General features: G+C 39.3%; 1 protein-coding gene across 5 annotated transcripts in view; it reads right to left on the bottom strand.

The window, feature by feature from the left end:
- The window catches only part of MFSD6 (major facilitator superfamily domain containing 6), a 101,301-nt gene that overhangs the window by 65,570 nt on the left and 12,785 nt on the right, over positions 1-22,946 (bottom strand). For 4 of the 5 annotated variants that reach the window (XR_005033189.2, XR_005033190.2, XM_057503715.1 and 1 more), the window contains exon 2: positions 13,063-14,674. The exons of the other annotated variant lie outside the window; for it this stretch is intronic. Coding sequence is in view for 2 of the 4 variants with exons in the window: in XM_057503715.1 (XP_057359698.1) it covers positions 13,063-14,621 (1,559 nt within the window). In the remaining 2 variants the exon portion in view is untranslated. The remainder of the gene's footprint in view (positions 1-13,062; positions 14,675-22,946) is intronic. 5 annotated transcript variants of the gene reach the window in all.

Genomic DNA, 22,946 nt, shown 5'->3' with positions numbered 1-22,946 from the left:
ATGGTTAGAAATCTGCATAAGAAAGTAAGCATCTTTACACACATCTTTCCGCATAAGTTTCTCCAGGCAGGTATATAACTTATGCAATTTTCAGGCCATAGGAAATGTCCAGTTTAAGCATTACCATGGACTCTTGAATTGGTCTCCACAGTAGTTATCTAGGTAATTAATTCGTAGAAGCCATCTTTACTCATTTGGTGCACACCTCAATGGCCACCACCTCTGCCCATGAGATGGTGAGGGGACTTCTGCAACCAGAAAAGTTAAGAGCTCATATGGAGCTAGTTCTGATCTCTTTAACTCAGTGAATGCCTCAGTCAACCCAGCCACCACAGGTGGAGGAGAAACAAAATAAATATTGCACCAATAACTAAACACTCTAGATTCACTAGCTACCTTGCAATAATGGCCTTTTGTTCTAAACTATAAATAGTTCAATTATCAGTAGTGCTGTTACTAACAAGTCAGCCTGGTAGCTATAATAATATAGTAATACATTTCTTTTTCCATTGTAATGAGAATCTATACTTGAAATAGCTCTGAGAGGCTTTTCCTATAAAAACAAATACCAATGTCTTTGAAGGTAAGAGGGGAAAGGAATAGAAAAACGAAATCTACCCATGCATAAATAGCTAAAATTGCAGTCATTATTTATGCCAGCTATTAGATGGTGGCTTATAGTCACTAAGCCCATAAAAAACGGGACAAACAAGTTTATAAACAATCTAACAGTCATCATAAATTGGGGGAGAAAAATCTCAATTTGATCAAGATGTTGAGGGAGAAAGTTATTATGAAAACCACAAATGTCTTAACTTTGCATCTGTAATGATCTGTACACTTCTGATATTGTACTAAGTCACTGTATTTTTATCAGATTCAATGGGACTTACAGTTATGAGCAACATACTGTATCAGTAAATTGACAAAGTGATAATTTAAAAAATCAAATGAAATCCTTAAGCCAGTCACTCTTCTAAGAAACTGCCATATTTTCTAATTTAGTCCTCAAAAAAAAAAAAAAGCTACAAGGTAGGTATTAATAGTATCCCAATTTACAGATGACAAAACAGAGCTACAGAATTATATAAATTGTCCAAGGCCACTCAGTTCCAAATGGCAGAGCCAGGCTCCGAACCAGCAATCTGACTCCAAGCCATGCTTGTAACCATTATGTCACCCCACCTTTCATGAATAAGGACAGGAAGAAACCATCTCGAGAGAGCAACTTTTTCCTTTCTTTCCTTCTCTATTCCTTATATTCTCTCTCCCTTTATTTTTTCTATTCCTTGCTTATGTCTTAAGTCTACTCATAAACACGGAGAGTGGCTGGCTCAGTCAATGGTACGGGAAGGGTACTTAGAAAGACAGTTCCTCCTGAAGCAAGATATGGAATCAGATTACAGTAAATGCCACACTAGGCAATTCCTCATTAGCACAAAATATTCTTAAGCATGAGATACTTACTTTAATCAATAAAGCACAGACCAACATTTCAATTAGATCTGACACTTGTAATAAAATTTTGGAGACAACCATAATTGATGTTCCTCAGCCTATTTCCTTTCTACCAGAGCAAGGTTTCTTTGTTGAGCTTATGTGTGTTCACAGTTTTAACTGTCCAAAATCTTTATCCCCAACCCTAAACTTAGGGATAGAGCTCAAGCTGCATGTTTGTAATAATTAACTATCTGCTAGACATTCCCATCCAGATGTTTTGACTTTAAACTAAATAAACCCAACATTGAATTCAGATTGATTCCCCCCTGTTCTGAGTCTCCTTACTGAATTTCCTACTTGATTTAGGGGAACCACCATACAAAGCTAGAAATGTGAGGGTCTCTCCTTTACTTCTGCCATCCAAAGCATTCTGTCAGTTTTACCTCCCAAATTCATCCCTTCCCTTAACTTCTGCTGCTACTGCGGTAGTTCGGGACTGTATCGCTTCATCCCTGGACTATCCTAAGAACCTTCTCAGTGGGCTCCCTGCTTCAGAGTTCCCACTGCACTGCAAATGAGTGAAAATCCATGGCCCTTCTCTGCTCTGAACCTTGCAATGGTTCCCTGCTGCCTCTAGGATAAAGTTTGTGTTCCTAATCCCAGCATTGACCTGGCCTTTTGTCTCCCCCATCCTTCTAGTGCTCATCCCTACATTCTATTAATCTGAGATACTCTTAAGCCTAAATAACTGTTAAACTAAAGAGAACAAATATGCAGAGCTTTGATTTTAAAAAGTGATACTTTCTCCTTTAGAGCATGTATAAAATTTCAAATTTACTATGAAAATTAAGTCTTAAATTTTTTTTATTGTGGGAAAAGTTGATTTTAAAGAAGAAATAATCCTCTTAAGAAGTGAGAAGGGAAAAAAGTTGTTTAAGGTCCACCATCTCTTTACATTTTAATCAGAACTGTGACAGCATTGACGTAATTGAAGAGCGGAGAAGCACGAGCCTGGTGAGAGAACCGCAGGCAGGCTCTACAAGCTCGAGGTCAGAAGGTGAAGGGAGACAGCCCTGTCGGAGCTCAGGGTCACGCACAGTGGGGAGAGCCATGGGGAGACACAGCAGCCACCAGAGACACTGCCTGACAGGCACACAGCTCTCCAGGGTTGAGACAGAGCCAAGAATCTGGGGGGCAGGGCAGAATACCAGAGTGGGGAGAGTTGCAGAGGGTTCCCCTCCAGGCTTCAGCTGAGTGCGGATAAGCAGAGGCATGAGGAAAACCACCTGAGGACAAAGAACCAACTGAAAGGATAAGAGAAGACCATCTACTCACGTAAGACACTGCCATGAACTAAAAAGTCATGAGAGAGAAAGTCATGCCCTGGATTTTTTGCCTTCCTCCCTCCCTATGATGCTCCACATGTGCCCCTCCCTCAACAGCTGGGTAGTTATCAACCCTGGCTGCACATTAGCGTCAACCAGGAGCTTTAAAAAGTACAAATGGGAATAGACCCAAAGATGACAGCATGAGTAGGGTGGCGGAAATCTCCTCCCAAAACTATGTTATATATTTTGAAAATACAGCATATACAACTATTCCTAAAAGAGCAACCAGAAGATTCAGTACATCAGCCAGGCTACATCTGCAAGAATCAAACATCTCACGGAAAAGGGAGCACAGACACACATGGTATGGTGCTCTGGATATTAGAGGAGCGGAAAAGCAAAATCCAAGACTAAGACTGAGAACAGGTTACCACAGCCAGCTGCCCTGGGACAAAAGAAAAGCAGGAGCTTTAAAGGTCTTAAAGGGACAAGGGCTTAACAAGTGGACAAAACTGTCCTGACACACTCAGCCCAGCAGGCTGGGAACTTTAAGGAACTTCTGGTGCCCATCCCCCTGGGTGGCAACGCAGCTTTGAGGCCCCTCACAGCGAAAAGCAGCCTGCCATTCCTTCATCGCTGGTGGAAACTGCGAGGAAGCTGACTGTCCCCACCATTGCTGCAGACCAGCTGGAGAGCAGCCCACCTACAGCAACCACATAGCTTAACACAGAGGCTTCTCCCTGCATGTGGCTAACCGGCCCAGACCCAGGGGCTGCTTGCTCCCTGCGTGCAGCTGACCAGCACAGACAAACAAGAAGTATGCAGAGTCTGGGAGGCACGAAGGGGCTCTGCTCTCATAGTAGAACACACGCCGCTCTCCTGTGACCCTGGGCCAGTGCCCTAGGCCATCCCGAGGGCTGCCCCACCCAGGCAGCTTAGGGGATTAACCCAGAGTCTGCTACCTGTGCATGGTTGACTGGCACAGAGAGAAGAGATGGGTGCAGAGACCGGGAGGTGCAATGGGGCCTTGGCCTTGCGGCAGATACACACGCTGCTGGCCTGCAACCCCTGCCAGTGTCCTAGGCCATACCAAGGGCCACCCCACCCATGGCAGCTTAGGGGATTAACCCAGAGGCTGCTCCCTGTGCATGGTTAACCGGCACAAACAGTGAAAACAGGCAAGGTGACCAACAAGCAGGAAGGGACTTTGTTCTCCCAGATGACACACGTGCCACTCGCAAGCAACTACTCCCATCACCATGAAAAGGCAGAAGCACCTTGTTCAATCTAAAATCCCTCAAATCCCAGAAAGAGGGCTTGGTGAGAATGAAATCACCAATCTTCCTGAAAAAGAATTCAAAATAAAAGTCAAGCATTCTGATGGAGCTACACAGAAATATTCAAGAGCTAAGGGATGAATTCAGTAGGGAGATAACAAAAATGAAACAAACCAAGGAAGGATTTAAGAGCAGATTGGATGAGGTGGAAGAGACTGTTAATGGAATAGAAATCAGAGAACAGGAACACAGAGAAGCTAAGGAAGAGACAGAAAAAAGGATCTCTAGGAATGAAAGAACATTAAGAGAACTGTGTGACCAATCTAAACGGAACAATATTTGCATTATAGGGGTACCAGAAGAAGAAGAGAGAGAAAAGGGATAGAAAGTGCTTTTGAAGAAATAATCGCTGAAAACTTCCCCAATCTGGGGAAGGAAATAGTCTCTCAGGCCATGGAAGTCCACAGATCTCCCAATACAAGGTACTCAAGGAGGACAACACCAAAACACATAATAATTAAAATGGCAAAGATCAAAGACAAGGACAGAGTATCAAAAGCAGCCAGAGAGAGAAAAAAGATCACCTACAAAGGAAAACCCATCAGACTATCATCAATCAGACTTCTCAACAGAAACCTTACAGGCCAGAAGGGAGTGGCATGATACATTTAATGCAATGAAGCAGAAGGGCCTTGAACCAAGAATACTATACCCAGCAAGGTTATCATTTAAATTTGAAGGAGGGATTAAACAATTTCTAGATAAAACAAAGTTGAGAGAATTTACCTCCCACAAACCACCTCTAAAGTGCATTTTGGAGGGACTCCTATAGACGGAAGGATTCCTAAGGCTAAATAGATGTCACCCAAGGGATAGACAAAGAGTACAGAAAGTGATTCATAACATTCCAAGAATGGGGGAGGAAGAAAAAGGAGGGAAAATAAAGAACTTTTAGGTTGTGTCTGTAATAGCACACGAAGTGAGTTAAGTTAGACTATCAGATAGTTAAGGGAATTACCTTTGAAACTTTGGTAACCATGAATCTAAAGCCTGCAATGGCAATAAGTACATACCTATCGATAATCACCCTAAATGTAAATAGTCTAAATGCACCAATCAAAAGACAGAGACTCACTGAATGGGTAAAAAAACAATACCCGCCTCTATGCTGCCTACAAGAGACTCACTTCAAACCCAAAGACATAAACAGACAGAAAGGAAAGGGATGGAAAAAGATATTTCATGCAAACAACAGGGAGAAAAAAGCAAGAGTTGCAGTACTTGTATCAGACAAAATAGACTTCAAAACAAAGAAAAATAACAAGAGATAAAGAAGGACATTACATAATGAAAAAGGGGTCAGTCCAACAAGAGGATAAAACTATTATAAATATCTATGCACCCAACACAGGATCACCTACTTATGTGAAACAAATACTAACAGAATTAAAGGGGGAAATAGACTGCAATGCATTCATTTTAGGAGACTTCAACACACCACTCAGTCCAAAGGACAGATCAACCAGACAGAAAATAAGTAAAGAGACAGAGGCACTGAACAACGTATTAGAACAGGTGGACCTAACAGACATCTACAGAACGCTCCAACCAAAAGCAACAGGATACACATTCTTCTCAAGTGCACATAGAACATTTTCAAGAATAGATCATATACTAGGCCACAAAAAGAACCTCAGTAAATTCAAAAAGACTGAAATTGTACCAACCAGTTTCTCAGATCACAAAGGTATGAAACTAGAAATAAATTACACAAAGAAAACAAAAAAGCCCACAAACACATGGAGACTTAACAACATGCTCCTAAATAATCAATGGATCAATGACCAAATAAAAACAGAGACCAAGCAATATACGGAGATAAATGACAACAATAATTCAACAACATAAAAAATCTGTGGGACACAGGGTAGGCCATGCTAGGAGGGAAATATATTGCAACACAGGACTACCTCAGAAAAGAAGAAAAATCCCAAATGAACAGTCTAAACTTACAATTAATGTAACTAGAAAAGGGAGAACAAATGAAGCCCAAAGTCAGGAGAAGGAGGGACATAATAAAGATTAAAGCAGAAATAAATAAAATTGAGAAGAATAAAACAATAGAAAGATTCAATGAAAGCAGGGACTGGTTCTTAGAGAAAATAAACAAAATAGATAAACCCCGAGCCAGATTTATCAAGAAAAAAAGAGAATCTACACACATAAACAGAATCAGAAATGAGAAAGGCAAAATCACTATGGACACCACAGAATTACAAAGAATTATGAGAGAATACTACGAAAAATTATATGGTAACAAACTGGATAACCTAGAAGAAATGGACAACTTTCTAGAAAACGACAACCTTCCAAGACTGACCAAGGAAGAAACAGAAAATCTAAACAAACCAATTACCAGCAAAGAAATTGAATTGGTAATCAAAAAACTACCTAAGAACAAAACACCTGAACCAGATGGTTTCACTGCTGAATTTTATCAAACATTTAGGGAAGCCCGAATACCCATCCTCCTTAAAGTTTTCCAAAAAGTAGAAGAGGGAATACTCCCAAACTCATTCTACAAGGCCAAAATCACTCTGATACCAAAACCAGGCAAAGACACCACAAAAAAAGAAAATTACAGACCAATATCCCTGATGAACACAGACGCAAAAATACGTAACAAAATATTAGCAGACCGAATTCAAAAATACATCAAGAGGATCATACACCATGATCAAGTGGGATTCATCCCAGCGATGCAAGGATGGTCCAACATTCGAAAATCCATCAACATCATCCACCACAGCAACAAAAAGAAGGACAAAAACCACATGATCATCCCCACAGATGCAGAAAAAGCATTCAACAAAATTCAACATCCATTCATGATAAAAACTGTCAACAAATTGGGTATAAAGGGCAAATACCTCAACATAATAACAGCCATATATGACAATCCCTCAACCAACATCATACTTAACAGCGAGAAGCTGAAAGCTTTTCCCCTAAGATAGGAAACAAGACAAGGATGCCCACTCTCCCCACGTTTATTCAACATAGTACTGGAGGTCCTAGCCATGGCAATCAGACAACACAAATAAAAGGCATCCAGATTGGTAAGGAAGAAGTCAAACTGTGCTTGTTTGCAGATGACATGATATAGTACATAAAAATCCCTAAAGTATCCACTCTAAAACTACTAGAACTAATACCTGAATTCAGCAAAGTTGCAGGATACAAAATATACAGAAATCTGTTACATTCCTATATACTAATGATGAACTAAGAGAAAGAGATATCAGGAAAAAAATTCCACTCACAATTGCATCAAAAAGAATGAAATACCTAGGAATAAACGTAACCAAGGAAGTGAAAGACCTATACCCTGAAAACTACAAGACACTCTTAAGAGAAATTTTAAAAGGGCCTAACAAATGGAAATTCATCCCATGCTCTTGGGTAGGAAGAATTAATATTGTCAAAATGGTCATCTTGCCTAAAGTAATCTACAGATTCAATGCAATTCCTATCAAAATACCAATAGCATTCTTCAATGAACTAGAGCAAATAGTTCCAAAATCCATATGGAACCACAAAAGACCCTGAATAGCCAAAGCAATCCTGAGAAGGAAGAATAAAGCTGGGGGGATCTCACTTCCCAACTTCAAGCTCTACAACAAAGCCACAGCAATCAAGACAATTTGGTACTGGCACAAGAACAGACCCATAGACCAGTGGAACAAAATAGAGAGTCCAGATATTAACCCAACCATTTATGGTCAATTAATATATGATAAAGGAGCCATGGACATACAATGGGGAAATGACAGCTTCTTCAACAGCTGGTGTTGGCAAAACTGGACAGCTACATGTAAGAGAATGAAACTGGATTACTGTCTAACCCCATACACAAAAGTAAACTCAAAATGGATCAAAGACCTGAATGTAAGTCATGAAACCATAAAACTCTTAAAAGAAATAGAGACAAAACTCTCTTGAATATAAACATGAACAACTTTTTCATGAACATTATCTCCCTGGGCAAGGGAAACAAAAGCAAAAATGAACAAGTAGGACTATATCAAACTAAAAAGCTGTACAGCGAAGGACACTATCAGTAGAACAAAAAGGAATCCTACAGTATGGAAGAATATATTCACAAATTACATATCTGATAAGGGGTTGACATCCAAAATATATGAAGAGCTCACACACCTCAACAAACAAAAAGCAAACAAGCCAATTAAAAAATGGGCAGAAGACCTGAACAAACACTTCTCCAAAGAAGAAATTCAGATGGCCAAGAGACACATGAAAAGATTCTCCACATCGCTAATTAGCAGGGAAATGCAAATTAAAACCACAATGAGATATCACCTCACACCAATTAGGATGACCAACATCCAAAAGACAAACAACAAGAAATGTTGGCGAGGATGTGGAGAAAGGGGAACCCTCATACACTGCTGGTGGGAATGTAATTGTGGAAAGCAGTATGGAGGTTCCTCAAAGAACTCAAAATAGAAATACCATTTCACCCAGGAATTCCACTGCTAGGAATTTACCCTAAGAATGCAGGAGCCCAGTTTGAAAAAGACATATGCACCTCTATGTTTACTGCAGCACTATTTACAATAGCCAAGAAAAGGAAGCAACCTAAGTGTCCATCAGTAGATCAATGGATAAAGAAGATGTGGTACATATACACAATGGAATATTACTCAGCCATAAGAAGAAAACAAATCCTACCATTTGCAACAACATGGATGCAGCTAGAGGGTATTATGCTCAGTGAAATAAGCCAGGTGGAGAAAGGCAAGTATCAAATGATTTCACTCATCTGTGAAGTATAAGAACAAAGAAAAAACTGTAGGAACAAAACAGCAGCAGACTCAACAGAACCCAAGAATGGACTAACAGTTCCCAAAGGGAAAGGGGCTGGAGAGGGTGGGTGGGAAGGGAGGGAGAAGGGGGAAAAGAGGCATTATGATTAGCACACATAATGTGGCAGGGGGAGCACAGGGAAGTCAGTATAGCACAGAGAAGACAAGTAGTGACTCTATAGCCTCTTACTATGCTGATGAACAGTGACTGTAATGGGGTATGTGGTGGGGACTTGATAATGGGGGGAATCTAGTAAATACAGTGTTGCTTAGGTAATTGTATATTAATGATACCAAAATTTTTTTTAAAGTACAAATGGGATATACCCCTAGAATGTAATGGAATTTGTCTAGGTGCAGCCTATACATTTAGAGTTTTAAAAGCTCTCCTGTTCAATCTCATGGTTGAGAACTACTGCATGAGCTGAACTAAGTAAGGCCAGCTGAACTTTTCCCACCACTGCATGATGGGAAAAGCAGCCTTTGGAAATCAGCACCCTGCCATGCAGGATGAGGAGAGGATCTGGGACCCAGCAGATCCAGGTCAGCAAATAGGGTACAAAGAGGTGGACAGAAACAAGGGAGAGGATAAGAAGTAAAAAACGAAAAGCCATAAATGTGATCTCTGAATCCTTCAGTGGCCAGCTTAATTTAGCTTCCTCTGTGAGGCATTCCCTGATCACCCCAACAGAAAAGTTTTCTCCTTCCTGTAAAGCCAGTTGTTATTCCTCTAATGACAAAATGTTTGTCATATCCTACCTCCCATGTGTCCTCAGCTGGTAGCCCAGCTCCATCTTGCTGTCTGTTCTGGGCCTTCCTGCAGTGTCACACCAGGAAAGCCTGTGTTCCTCCTCTATCTGCACTATGTACTTCCCTTATTCCCAAACTGACTGGCTAGCTCATTTGGATACTTAGCTACTATTAAATAGTGATTGATGGCCAATAACAGTTAATACATTACCTCTTCTTCCAGATGATATTTGCATGGTAAAACTGACCTTGAGTGTAAGAATGAATTTCAGGCCAGAGTTGACTGAGTAGATTTTGGGTGCCTCTTAAAATGTAAATGCACTTAAGTTAAATAACATAGGTGGTGGCCTACTATTAAATAGTAATGATTTACAAATTCACAAGTGATTAATTGAAATGTATGTTGATACAACCCTATTCATGACTACTGAAGTATTCAGCAGGGTAAATATATCCTTAAGGTACATTTATATTTCTAGTTAAAGAAGTCCAGTTATCTTTACATAAATTAGTCTAGACATATACTTGCTGTAGTCCAGTTATCTTTACATAAATTAGTCTAGACATATACTTGCTGTAAATTCCGAAGTCTTATGATTTCAAATTTAAAAAATTAACTTTTTTAGTGGAAATATTAAGCATTATCCTATTTGCCTGAGAGGACACTTTCCAGAGAAGGACAAAATCCAAGGTCAAAATCAGAAATCATTTACTCTGTGCATGTGTGTGTGTGTGTGTGTGTGTGTGTGTGTGTGTGTGTTTAGACGGATATATAGGTTATTCCCTAAAAAACTGGGCCCAAACTGTAGAAGTATTAAACTACCAAGAGGTTTGAAACTGGACATGCTATTTTAAAAAACTGTTTTCTGGTACAAACTTTTCTTCATTAAGAAACTATGTAAAGAATTTTTAGAAAATCTACTTTTCACTACATGAGGATATTTACGATTTCTCTGGTGGAGCTGATTCTTAAAACCAACTCCCAATAATAAGACAGTCACAGAATATTGAAAAAACATACATGCATACTTAAGAGCCACAGATAGATCACTCCTTATGATCCTACAAGGAGAACATAAAGACTATGAATTCACAGAAACAAAATTTCTCTTCATCAGCTACGTAATGTATGATATTCTTCCAGTGAAGTTTTAAACTGTCATCGCCACACTTTCAGACCCCCAGCCCTCAGCCACTACCACCGCACTGGGCTCCCGAAATTCCTGCCAAAGGAAACAGTCATTCTTCCTGAATATGTGAGCATAATCTCACTACAGCTATCAGAATCTTTTTTTTTTTTTTTTTTTTTTTTAGATAATTATTTTTTATTGAAGGGTAGTTGACACACAGTATTACATTACATTAGTTTCAGGTGTACAACACAGTGATTCAACATTTATATACATGATAATTCTAAGTACCAGCTATCACCATACCAAGTTGTTACAATATTTTGACTATATTCCTTATGCTATACATTACATCCCGGTTGCAGAATCTTTTGATAATAGTTATGATAATGTATTTTACTGGACAGAATTAAAAATCCAAAAGAGGTTAATGACTACAAATTGATAGAATCCTAGTAGGCTCTTGGGAGCAAAAATATAATCACTAGAGACTTTCTCCTCCATAATATCATTAAATAAGAAAAGGAAGATGCTTTTTGTACATAAACTAGAAAATTAAGATTAAGTAAGCCACGGGTTTTTAGGTAATGAGTAACTACTAATACTCAGGGAAGAAAAACACAAGTGTAAACTCAGGGAATTACTAATATTAGTAGTAAGGCTGCTAGGATTTTATCATGAAAATACATACCTCAGACAAAGACAGAAAAGAAACTAATTTTCTCAGCATGTGGGAAGTACCTAACAATTCTTTGAAAATAGAACCTATATGCATATACTGTACTGAGTCAACATTCAATTAATGCTACTGACTGATCAAACCATGACGTCTGGGAACTCCGCACACGGGGAAAACCTAACTGGATGTCTTTCTGGGGATAAACCACTGTGGTGTTACAAATACTACTGGCTGAGGAGAGATCCCGCTCATATACCCAGACTGGAGGAAGGTGTCTAAGCATCACGGTCAGTCCACACGGCCCAGGGCACAAACACAACCTGCACAAGGTCAAAGGGCATTCCAAGTCCTTAGCTTTACAAAACTCTTTTCAGATTCATCCCACTGAATGTGTCCTGGGGACTCTGTGGGTCTGGGAACCATCTACACAGTGCCTGACTTTGTTCAGTGACAACAAAGGGGTCAAAGATTTGAGAAAGAGAAGCAACAGAACACAGCTTCCCAAAGCAAAAGCAAACCAAACAAGAAAAAATTTTCACAATTATCTGGGGGAAAAGAAGGATTCCAGGTTGAAACTTTAAATTAAATCAAATTATTTAATTAAGTTATTAAGTGTTTCAGTTAGTAAAAGGGAAAGTCAACAAAAAGAAATTAGCGTTTCTCAAACCTTGTCAATGGCTATTTCTCCTTTTTAATTTCTAACAGTACACTTTAAAATTACCACACACACGTGCGTGCACGCACACACACACACACACACACACACACACACAAATTGCCTTCTTTCAGTTATGTCAACTTCAAATTCTAGGGACAAACATGCCATACTTTCTAACAGGTAAGAATGCTTACGTGTAGCTTGGCTCTGCGTTTTAGGACCAATAACAGAACAGAAAGACTTGAAGAAAGCATGCTACTATTCCACAAACATCAGACAAATGTTAATGGTTATACAAGAAACATAGGCTTTTTTTTTTACTAAAAGGATTACAGGGGAAATTTTAGGTAGAAGAAAGATTTTAAATGTCACATTGTCTTCATGGCAAATGAAACTGCAGAGACTCACATAATAATCAGGAAAGAATTATCTCAGAATCTCCTCCATGTAGTATCATGGATTAGGGATTAGGTTGTCACATCACAATGTTATTAAATATAATGGACATTTTCGTACAGCATATATTCAAACTCTGTGGCAGCAAATAGCTGAGGATAACTGAAGGCTGAAAAAACCTAACCCACTTTATCTACTTACAGCCTCCTTCATAAATGCTGAGGACAGGTGGACCCTTCAAGGTTCACTAAATTGGTGTTCCTACATCAAAACGTTACTGTAAGGGTCTCTTAGCATACAGAGAAGCAGCAATATATTTTGTTTTAGATAATCCAACTAAGTTTATTACTTCCTTTTGTTTCTATTTTAAGGAGAAAGAGCAACAGAAAGCCCCATTCCCATTCCAACCTTAGCCCCAACACAAACTGTAATATCCTCAAATGTGCTACAAGGAGCTATAAACTATAAAAATATAAGGTTCCACTGCTGAGGGACAGAAATAGTAAGCATGTCCTTACCTGATGTGGCCAATCAATTCAATCAGCTTGTGACTAAAAAAATAAGCTGTCAGCTCAGACACATGACTCAAGACTGAGCAGACCCCGAAGAGGGTTGTAGTTCCATTCAGGTCTTCCAAGTGCCAGTAGAGAAAGGTAAACACAAACCCGTAACCAAAACCCATAAACCACGCCACAAACAACACGGAGCCATACTGCACACTGCAGAGCAGCCGGAGTAAGTCCCAGAAGCTGAAGGCCTGCAAGGGGCTCGCGGTGGTTGGTGTCTCCTCAGAGGACTCTGTGGAGCTGTTCCTCTCCACCTGAGGGATCTCCACCTCCTTGCCTTGGTTTTCACTGTTCTTGAAGTGGCTGTAGCGGAACCGGAACTGGGTAGCCACAATCAAGGCCATGGTCATGAGAACCCCAAAGACGATGAAGACAACCTGGTAGTTCCGGTACTCGGGGGGCTTACACCCTTTTCCGTCGATGAGCACTTCTGTGTGGGTGTAGTCAATCCCGATGCCCACGGACAGCATCGCCAGGCCCCAGCCCAGGGAGCCCCACATGCGCTGCAACCCATAGCGATCTCTGTGTTTTCCCAGATACTGGAGTGTTACTGTGTCCACAATGGTGACAGAAGAGGCGCTGAAAAATTCTCCTATTATGACCACTACCAATATCACCAAGAATATAGCTTCAACTTCTTGTTGATCATAGACAAGAGTGACTTGGTCAGAAGGTAACGATTTGGTGGTGGTGACAGCAGTAGTGGTTGTCTCCCTGGTTACATTTACAGGGGAAGCCGGAGTTGCGGTGCTTGGGTTCAAGGTCAAGTCCGTAGGATGGTCAGTTGTTTCATCTGTCTGAGGCTGCAGAGTGGGTGCACTGGTCTTGTTTGGAGCTGTTGAAAAGATGACACTTTCTGTGATATTGGGTCCTGTTTCTAATATCAGCGGCCAGCTGGATGGAAGCAGGTTCCTTTTCTCCCTCATTTGTGGTGATGTGGTAGTGGAAGAGATAATGGAAGAATTTGTTGGCAGGATAGTTAACGGGTGATTTGAATTGGTGGGATGAGCTATTGGGGGAATCTTTGGTACACATCTCAAGGTAGCAGGTTTCACACATCCAATGCCCAGGTTGAATAAAACCCAACACAAAAGGGAAAAGAGGAGGACAATTTTGCCTTTTTTAAAGCGATCTGCAACTACACCCCAAAAGGGGGCGCTGCAGAATTCAATGAAGTATCGAATACCTACTAGCAATCCACTCTGGCTTGGTGACATTCCCAGCTGTTTATAATACACAGGCAAAAGCGGGTAAAGAGAGCCGTATGCAGAGTAAAAGAAAAAATAAAAGACCTTGGAAATGAGAAGATCATTGTTTATTTTAACACAGTGTTTCTCTATCCAGTCTATTTCCTCCTCAGGAATGGCAGCTGTTTCTGTGGAGGTGGGTGTTTCGTTTGAAGGTGGTTCTGGTTCCCTGGAAATGCCATTAAAGGGATCAGCAAGCACATATTTTCTCTTCTGCTCTTCTTCATCATCAGTTAAGATGGCAACTTTATCATCTGCCGCCATGGCTTACCACCACCATCAGAAGGGTTATGACCTTCAAAATTTTGATTGCTGATCTGTAAAGTAAAATGTAAATGATGGCTTAGTATTAAAATGGTAACATTTAAATATAGATCTTCATCTTGCAGGAAACTGAGGCGTTCCAAACTACAGCTAAAAATAATTGTGAGAGAGAATTCTCACCATTTATCACTTGCAGCCAAACAATACTGATCAAGAAAAGCAGCTTTCAAAATATCAAATATTCTTTGTGGCCACTGACTGACTAATTACATCCTCTAATGGCAGGTTTATAGCTCAGGTCCATTCTCAATCTTCTCACTGATTGCTAAGGAAAATGTACAAATGATAGGGATTATGTCTAAGCCAAATATAAGGAACTGAAAATAAATAATATGTATAGTTTCTTGCTTTGGCTTTTCAAACAAATCTGCACTATGAAATCTAGAACTTTTAGAAAACAAAGGTAGCTAAAACTATCTGTTTTCTAGAGGAAAAATTGAAACATGCTCTTAACCACAACCACAAATGTAATGGGAAAGAGGGAGCCAAGTACACGTTTGCAATGGGAGTTGGTCCCTACAGTACCCATAACAAAGATAACCCTGGTAAGGAGCTGTCTTTACAAGGTTTGTATTAAATACATTTCTCCAGATGTGCTTTGATGGATTGCAGTTTAAGAAAACATCAGAAGAAAAGCACGTACTAATCACTTACTCTGTTCCAGACAACATTTAAAAGTCTTTAAATGTATTAATTTATGTTTATCACAATATCCCTATTATTGTGTCCCTTTTACAAATGAGAAAAATGAGGCATGGTGAGCTTGAATCACTTGGTGGCAGAGTGAGGACTGGAACCCTAATATTATGACTTCAGGCCACATGCTCTATCTAATACACCACACTAAACTGCCAAATATATTTTGGATAATAAAGTGCTATTAAACCTTTTTACAAGACAGGGTGTTTCATATGAAAGATAAGCAATATATCAAGGGTATAAATTTATAGGAAGCTATGTCACATTCCATCAGTATTTTGCTTTCATCCATTATGCAAATGATTAATGAGTCCAGGGGTCTTGCTTGCAACAAGATTTGTCACATTGCAATAAAGATACTCTGATATAGGAAGTGTATACATTAAATACTTAATTCCTTTTACCTTCTATATCAGAGAGAAGTAACTTCAAGTTTCCCAACCCCCTACCCAGAATAGATCTTGCTCTCCCTTTTCCCAAAATGAAGAATATCTTTCTGAAAGTCTTTCAGAATCACTTTTGTAAATATTTTTAAATCTCTATATAGCTTCTAGGCAGATAAGAGAAACACAACTTAATGAAGCCTGTGTAAGAAGTCAGTTTATCTTTTACCTTCCATAGCCAGTGTCAATGTAGTTTTAAGCCTTGAAAATGTTCGTGTGTTTATGTTTTTTAATTATCTTTTTTGAGGTAAAACTCACATAAAATTAACCATATTAAAATAAACAATACAATGAAATTTAGTACATTCACAATGTTGTACAACCATCACCTTTATGTAGAGTTCCCAAATCATATTTTTCTTAATAGTGAAAATAAAACCTTTTCTTCCCCAAAAAACCTGAAGGAAAACCAAAAATCCAGTTTTTTGCTACCCAGCTAAGTTCCCTCAGTGTCCACTTTCCTTTCATCATTAGTGCCTTCAACTATCCAAATCGGCAACTCCAATTCCATTTCATCACCTAATAAGAACAATAATTTTCATAAGGACTCATTTTTAAAATTCATTTCATCTCTGAGCTCAAACTTGAAAGAAATATTTGTTGTTGGTAAAATGTATAAAATTAGGTGACCTTCTGGGTGAAGACAGCACACTGAGTGCATTTGGTTTTACTCCATCCCTAAACTCCACTAAAATGACGATATACGTGCACGTGTGCACACACAGACACATAATTTTTAAAGTCATAATCCAAGGTGGGAGAATTAAAAGGCACATCATAGCAATAAAATTTCTGGAAGCCAGATTGTAGTTAGACAATTGCTAAGTAACTTAGTAAATCTGAGAGAACTGAAACCTTGGTTGACAGTGGGGAAAGCCAAGAACCAATACAATTTATTACTCAGATTCCCTCAAAAGCTTATGTGTTGGCCATATTAGATTTATATGCAAGTATATGTGTGGTGGGGGAGAGGGTGACCAGTGCTGCTAACAGACTTGAATGAAAGTCTGAACCCCAACTTAGAACACCCAATCCCCTTCTCCATTCCACAAAACTAGCCAAACAACTAGAGGTTTTATTCCTCTGAAAAGGATAGAACAGGTTCTCTAGTCATAGAGCTCCAGGTTGAGTTGAGAGCAGGGGTACCTATGGAAATGGGGGCACCCTTGATTCTGAGCCCAAGCTCTGTACCCAGCCCTCTTACCTCTTCCCTCACTGGATTCCAGAGGTTGGCAAGGCTTTCATCCTCCAGGAAGGAAACCGGAATGTTCTTCTCTGGAGAATCTGATTAGCCAAAGAGGAATGACCTCTAGATTCTAAGACTGAAGTCTCCTAGCCAAACAACCCAAACAAATCACTCTACACAGGAGTTCAGTTATCCAGCCCTGCCACTAAATGTGAGCTCTCACTAAAAACTGTAAGGCATTTGAGAACAGTCTCTTACACAGAAGAACCAAAAGAAACAAACAAACAAAATGAGAGAAAAACGTTATGTGAGAAGAAAAATATTTCTTAAATATATTATTAATATCTTCAGAAATAGGTAAATAAATGCAAAGATGAAATAGGGTAATATATTTTAAACTAGGAGGAGGAGGAAGGGGAAATAAAAGGAACACTTGAATGAGAAGGAGCTATGGAAAATTTTTTATGGAAACGAGCACACATAAAAAATTGAGAAGATGTGACAGAAAAATTTGAGGCAACTTCTTAGAAAAAGAAGAGAAAGAGTAACAATAAACAGATACCTCTACCTCACATCCCACAAAAATCAATTCTAGATGGGTTGTATATCTAGAAGTAGAAAATAAGACAACTTTTAGAAGAAAACATAGAAAAGTATCTTGAAGATCTTAGGATAGAAAAAGACATAAGAAGTACCAAGCATTAAGAAAGAAAAAAATGAATTCGACTACATTAAAATTAAATACCCCTATTTATAAAAAGGCAACATTAAAGATCAAGATGGCAAGCCAAAGAGTATAGAAGATATTCTGATGAGAGTGAATGCTATATATATACATATGTATCTGACAAAAGAATGTACCCAGATATCTAAAGAATTCCTCTTAAAAATCTGTAGAAAACTGTCAGCTAGCCCAATAGGAGAAATGAGGAAAAGACATGAACAGGCACTTCACAAAGGAGCTTGTACAAATGGAAAATCAATATATAAAAAGATGCACAATTTGATTAAAGTGAGCAGTGAAAGCAAATTAAAACAATGCAGTAATACAACATGCCTTCAAAATGGCTAAAATAAACAAGACAGATGATACAAAGTACTGATGAAGACATAGGGCACTGGGAAGACATAGACTGCTGGTGGGAATGTATTCTGATACACTACTTTTGACAACTGTTTGGGAATAGCTACTAAACCTGAATATATACCCTCTGACAACTTCTAGATATGTATTAAATAGTGATATTTACCAAATGACATCTAGAGAAATGTTCACAGCAGAACAATTTTAACAGCCCCGAACTGGGGGTAACCTGTCTGTTACAGAACACATAAACTTTATTATCTGCATATAATGAAGTATGTAGTGTACAGCAGCAAAAATGTACAAACTACAACAACATGCAATGACAAGGATGATTCTCACAAATGTAATATGGACTGAGAGACACACGAAGCAAAAGAACACATACCATGCAATTTCAATGTATTGAAATTTCCTGCTCCCGCTAAGCACAGCTGAAAATCCTGGTCATTATATATAAAACAAACACAGAAGACTCGGAAGAGGAGACAGGAGAAGGCAGGCAAGCTACAGACACTGGTACCCCAAAGAACAGCACAGGGACAAGCAAGGCTAAAGAACTCAGAAACACCAACAAGTGCAGACAAAACAAAACAAAAAGCCTCTCTCGTCAGAGGACCAGGGAAAGGGCAGTCAAGATTAACAGAAAACTTAGACAATAATTGCTCTTCTCCAACCAAATACCACAGGAAAACAAAACAGAACATTGTGGCCCCACTCTCTCCCCTAAAGGAAAGTCCTAATGGGGAGCCTAGACTCCCACCCTCACCAGGCTACACAGGGCACCCCAGCCCCTCAACTGAGGTGGTATCAAATGAGACCTAGTAGTCCGGACTTCCACCACCGCCCAGCAGTAACAAGACTACTCCCCCTGCTCCCAACTAGGGTCAGTAGAAGCCATGCAGGGAGCAGTAACAAGCCAGCCAGCAGCACCTGATGGTGAGCCAGACCCAACTCCACTTCACAGTAACAAGCAGCCCTTCACCCTCAGGTGTCAACAGGGGCCAAGTAGGAAACCCATACTTTTACCTCCATTGGACAGTAAGCATCTCCCATTCACTTGCCAGAGAAGTGTCAGAAAAATCCAGCTGAAACAGAAGGCTTCAATAAGATCCAGAGTTTCAAAACATAACACCCAAACTGTCCAGGTTTCAATAAAAAATCATGCTTCATATCAAGAACCAGGAAGACCTCAAACTGAATGAAGAAAACAATCAACAGATGCCAACAACAAGGTGACAGGAATGCTAGAAAAACCTAACAATGATTTTAAAAGAGCCACCAAATACTGGCACAAGAACAGACCCATAGACCAATGGGACAGACTAGAGAGACCAGATATAAACCGAAGCATATATGGTCAATTAATATACGATAAAGGAGCCATGGACATACAATGGGGAAATGACAGCCTCTTCAACAGCTGGTGTTGGCAAAACTGGACAGCTACATGTAAGAGAATGAAACTATTATTGTGTAACTCCACACACAAAAGTAAACTCAAAATGGATCAAAGACTTGAATGGAAGTCATGAAGTCATAAAACTCTTAGAAGAAAACATAGGCAAAAATCTCTTGAACATAAATATGAGCAACTTTTTTCTGAACACATCTCCTTGGGCAAGGGAAACAAAAGCACAAATGATCAAATGGGACTACATCTAGCTAAAAAGCTTCTGCACAGCAAAGGACACCATCAGCAGAACAAAAAGGCATCCTACAGTATGGGAGAATATAATTGTAATGACGTATCTGACAAGGGTTTAACAGCCAAAATATATAAACAACACACATGCCTCAACACCCAAAAAGCAAATAACCTGATAAATAAATGGGCAGAGGATATGAACAGACAATTGTCCAAAGAAGAAATTTAGATGGCCAACAGGCACATGAAAAGATGCTCCACATCACAAATCATCAGGGAAATGCAAATTAAAACTATAATGAGGTATCACTTCACACTAGTTAGGATGGCCCACATCCAAAAGACAACAACAAATATTGAAGAGGATGTGGAGAAAGGGGAACCCTCTGCACTGCTGGTGGGAATGTAAATTCAACCATTGTGGAAAGCAATATGGAGGTTCCTCAAAAACTAAAAATAGAAATACCATTTGACCAGGGAATTCCACTCCTAGGAATTTACCTGAAGAAAACAAGATCCCAAATTCAAAAAGACATATGCACCCCTATGTTTATTGCAGCACTATTTACAATAGCCAAGACATGGAAGCTATGTGTCAATCAACAGATAAATGGATACAGAAGAGGTGGTACATGCACACAATGGAATACTGTTCAGCCATAAGAAAACAAATCCTACCATTTGCAACAACATAGATGGAGCTAGAGGGTATTATGCTCAGTGAAATAAGCCAGGCAGAGAAAGACATATACCAAATGATATCCCTCATTTGTGGAATATAACAACAAAGCAAAAACTGAAGGAACTGAACAGCAGCAGACTCACAGACTCCAAGGGACTAGCAGTTACCAAAGGGGAGGGGTGGGGGAGGGTGGTTGGGGAGGGAGGGAGAAGGGGATTGAGGGGTATTATGATTAGTTCACATGGTGTGGGGAGGGGATCATGGGGAAGACAGTGTAGCACAGAGAAGACAAACAGTGACTCTGTGGCATCTTACTACACTGATGGACAGTGACTCCAATGGGGTGTGGGGGGGACTTGATAATATGGGTGAATGTAGTAACCACAACGTTTTTCATGTGAAACCTTCATAAGAGTGTATATCAATGATACCTTAATAAAAAAATAAAAATAAAATAAAAGAGCCACCAAAAAAATGGTTCAGCAAGCAATTACAGACATGTTTGAAACAAATGAGAAAAACAGAAAACTCAAGTACAGAAATCAAAAGTCTCAGCAAAGAAATATAAAGAAAAACAAGGGAATTTTAGAACTGGAAAATATATAAGCGAAACATAAAAAGCTCAATGGATGGACTCAAAAGCAGAATGGTGGAGAGACAGGGAAGAATCAGTGAACCAGAAGAACAGTAGAAATTACACAACATGAACAGAGAAAACAGACCAACAAAAAAAAATTTAACGGCGCCTCAAGGACCTGTGGGAGTAAAACAAAAGATCAAACATTAATGTCATCTGGGTCCTTGAAGGCTAGGAGGAAAAGGGCAGGGCTGAATACTCAAAGAAATACTCAGTTAATATTACACAGCAATTAAAGGAACAAACTCTTGATACATACAATAACCCAAATGAATCTCCAGAGAGTCACACAGAGTGAAAAAAAGGCAATCTCAAAAGATTACATACTAAATGATTCCATTCACACATCATTCTTGGAATGACAAAATTATTGAAATAGAGAACAGATAAGTAATTGCCAGGGGTTCATCAGGGAAGGGAGGCAGAAGAAAAGTCGAGGTAGCTACAAAAGGGCAACAGGAGGGATCCTGGTTGTGATAAAAATATTTTATATCTTGATTGTATCAATGTCAGTATCCTGGTTGTGCTATTGTACTAAAGTTTGTAAGATGTTACCATTGAGGGGAAATGAGTACAGGATAAATGGTGTAAGTCCAGGGAGAGGAAATCCCGGGGCAAAATATCTCTAAAACTGAAATCAGTCAAAGGGAGAAATAATTTTAAATCTGTTTATTGCTTACAAACTGCAGTCTGGGGCCATTTCTCTCTCCTGCTCCTGCAGAAGCAAAACCGGCCCTCCCCCTCACCTCTCAGGTGCAGATAAGCCCTCCATTGCCCAGGTAATTACCCACTGATATGGAGATGAACTTCTCTCCACCCCTAAAGAATGATGCAAATGCACTAAAGTCATACTTCTTTCCACCCATGAATGCCTATTGATTTTACCCACACATGGGCTATCTCTCTGTTATTTCTTACAACTGTATGTAAATCTGCAATTATCTCAAAATAAAAAGATCAATCTTAAAAGTGAAGGTAGTAGTTACCCTTGGGTGAAGTAGTGACTAGAAGGGATTCTGGGGTGCTGATAATTTTGTTTTTTTAATCTGGGTCTTTATTATAGGGATGCAACCACTTTGTAAAAAATCACTGAAATATATTATTTTCAACAAAAAAATTAACATATGAAGAAGCAAAAAGAGATGAAAGTAGGAAAGAAAAAACAATACAACTACAGAATCACCCAGAAAGTCGGGAATCTAAAAAACAGGAACTCCAACAAGAGAAAATTAAGATTAGGGAGTTATTTAAATTCAAGAAAACTCAGAACTGAAAGATAGCAAGTGTCTGATTGAAATAACCCACTGAGCACCTAACATAATGGATAAAACAGACCCAAGACAAAGCAGGTCATCACAATTTCAGAACATTAAGACAGACAGATGACCCCACAGGCTTTCAGAGAATAAAATGTATCACACAGTAAGGATCAGGAACCAGAATGGCTTCAGATTTCTCAAAAGTAATACTGGAATATATACCAATTATCATTCAAGTTTGTAATAGACATTTTACACATTCAATTTCTCAAAAAATGTACCTGTTCTTCCCCAGGTTGTGTATGACCAAAACAAGGCAATAAATCAAGAGAGAGTAAGACATAAAGGGGTATGACATGGCATAAAGGAAATAAGAGCCCCTAACATGGGAGAGAGGCAAATGGAAGATGCTCACGATGCTGAGTGGAGATCCCAGGATGACAGACACAAAGGACCACCAGTCTAGCTGGGCAGGTGTGAAGGCTCCAGGACAGAGTTGGTCAGCAAAATGACACTGACAAATACCAACACATCTCAGTGCCCTGAGAAGAAACTTAACTGGTGAAGAGCTTGGGGATGAATTGGAGTAAGTACACAGAAAATTAAGCAAACCACATACAATTAGAA

Source organism: Manis pentadactyla, chromosome 6, assembly GCF_030020395.1.
Source record: "Manis pentadactyla isolate mManPen7 chromosome 6, mManPen7.hap1, whole genome shotgun sequence".
NCBI lineage: Eukaryota > Metazoa > Chordata > Mammalia > Pholidota > Manidae > Manis > Manis pentadactyla.
The sequence above is the reverse complement of the archived record's forward strand: the minus strand, read 5'-3'. Positions and strand labels throughout refer to the sequence as shown.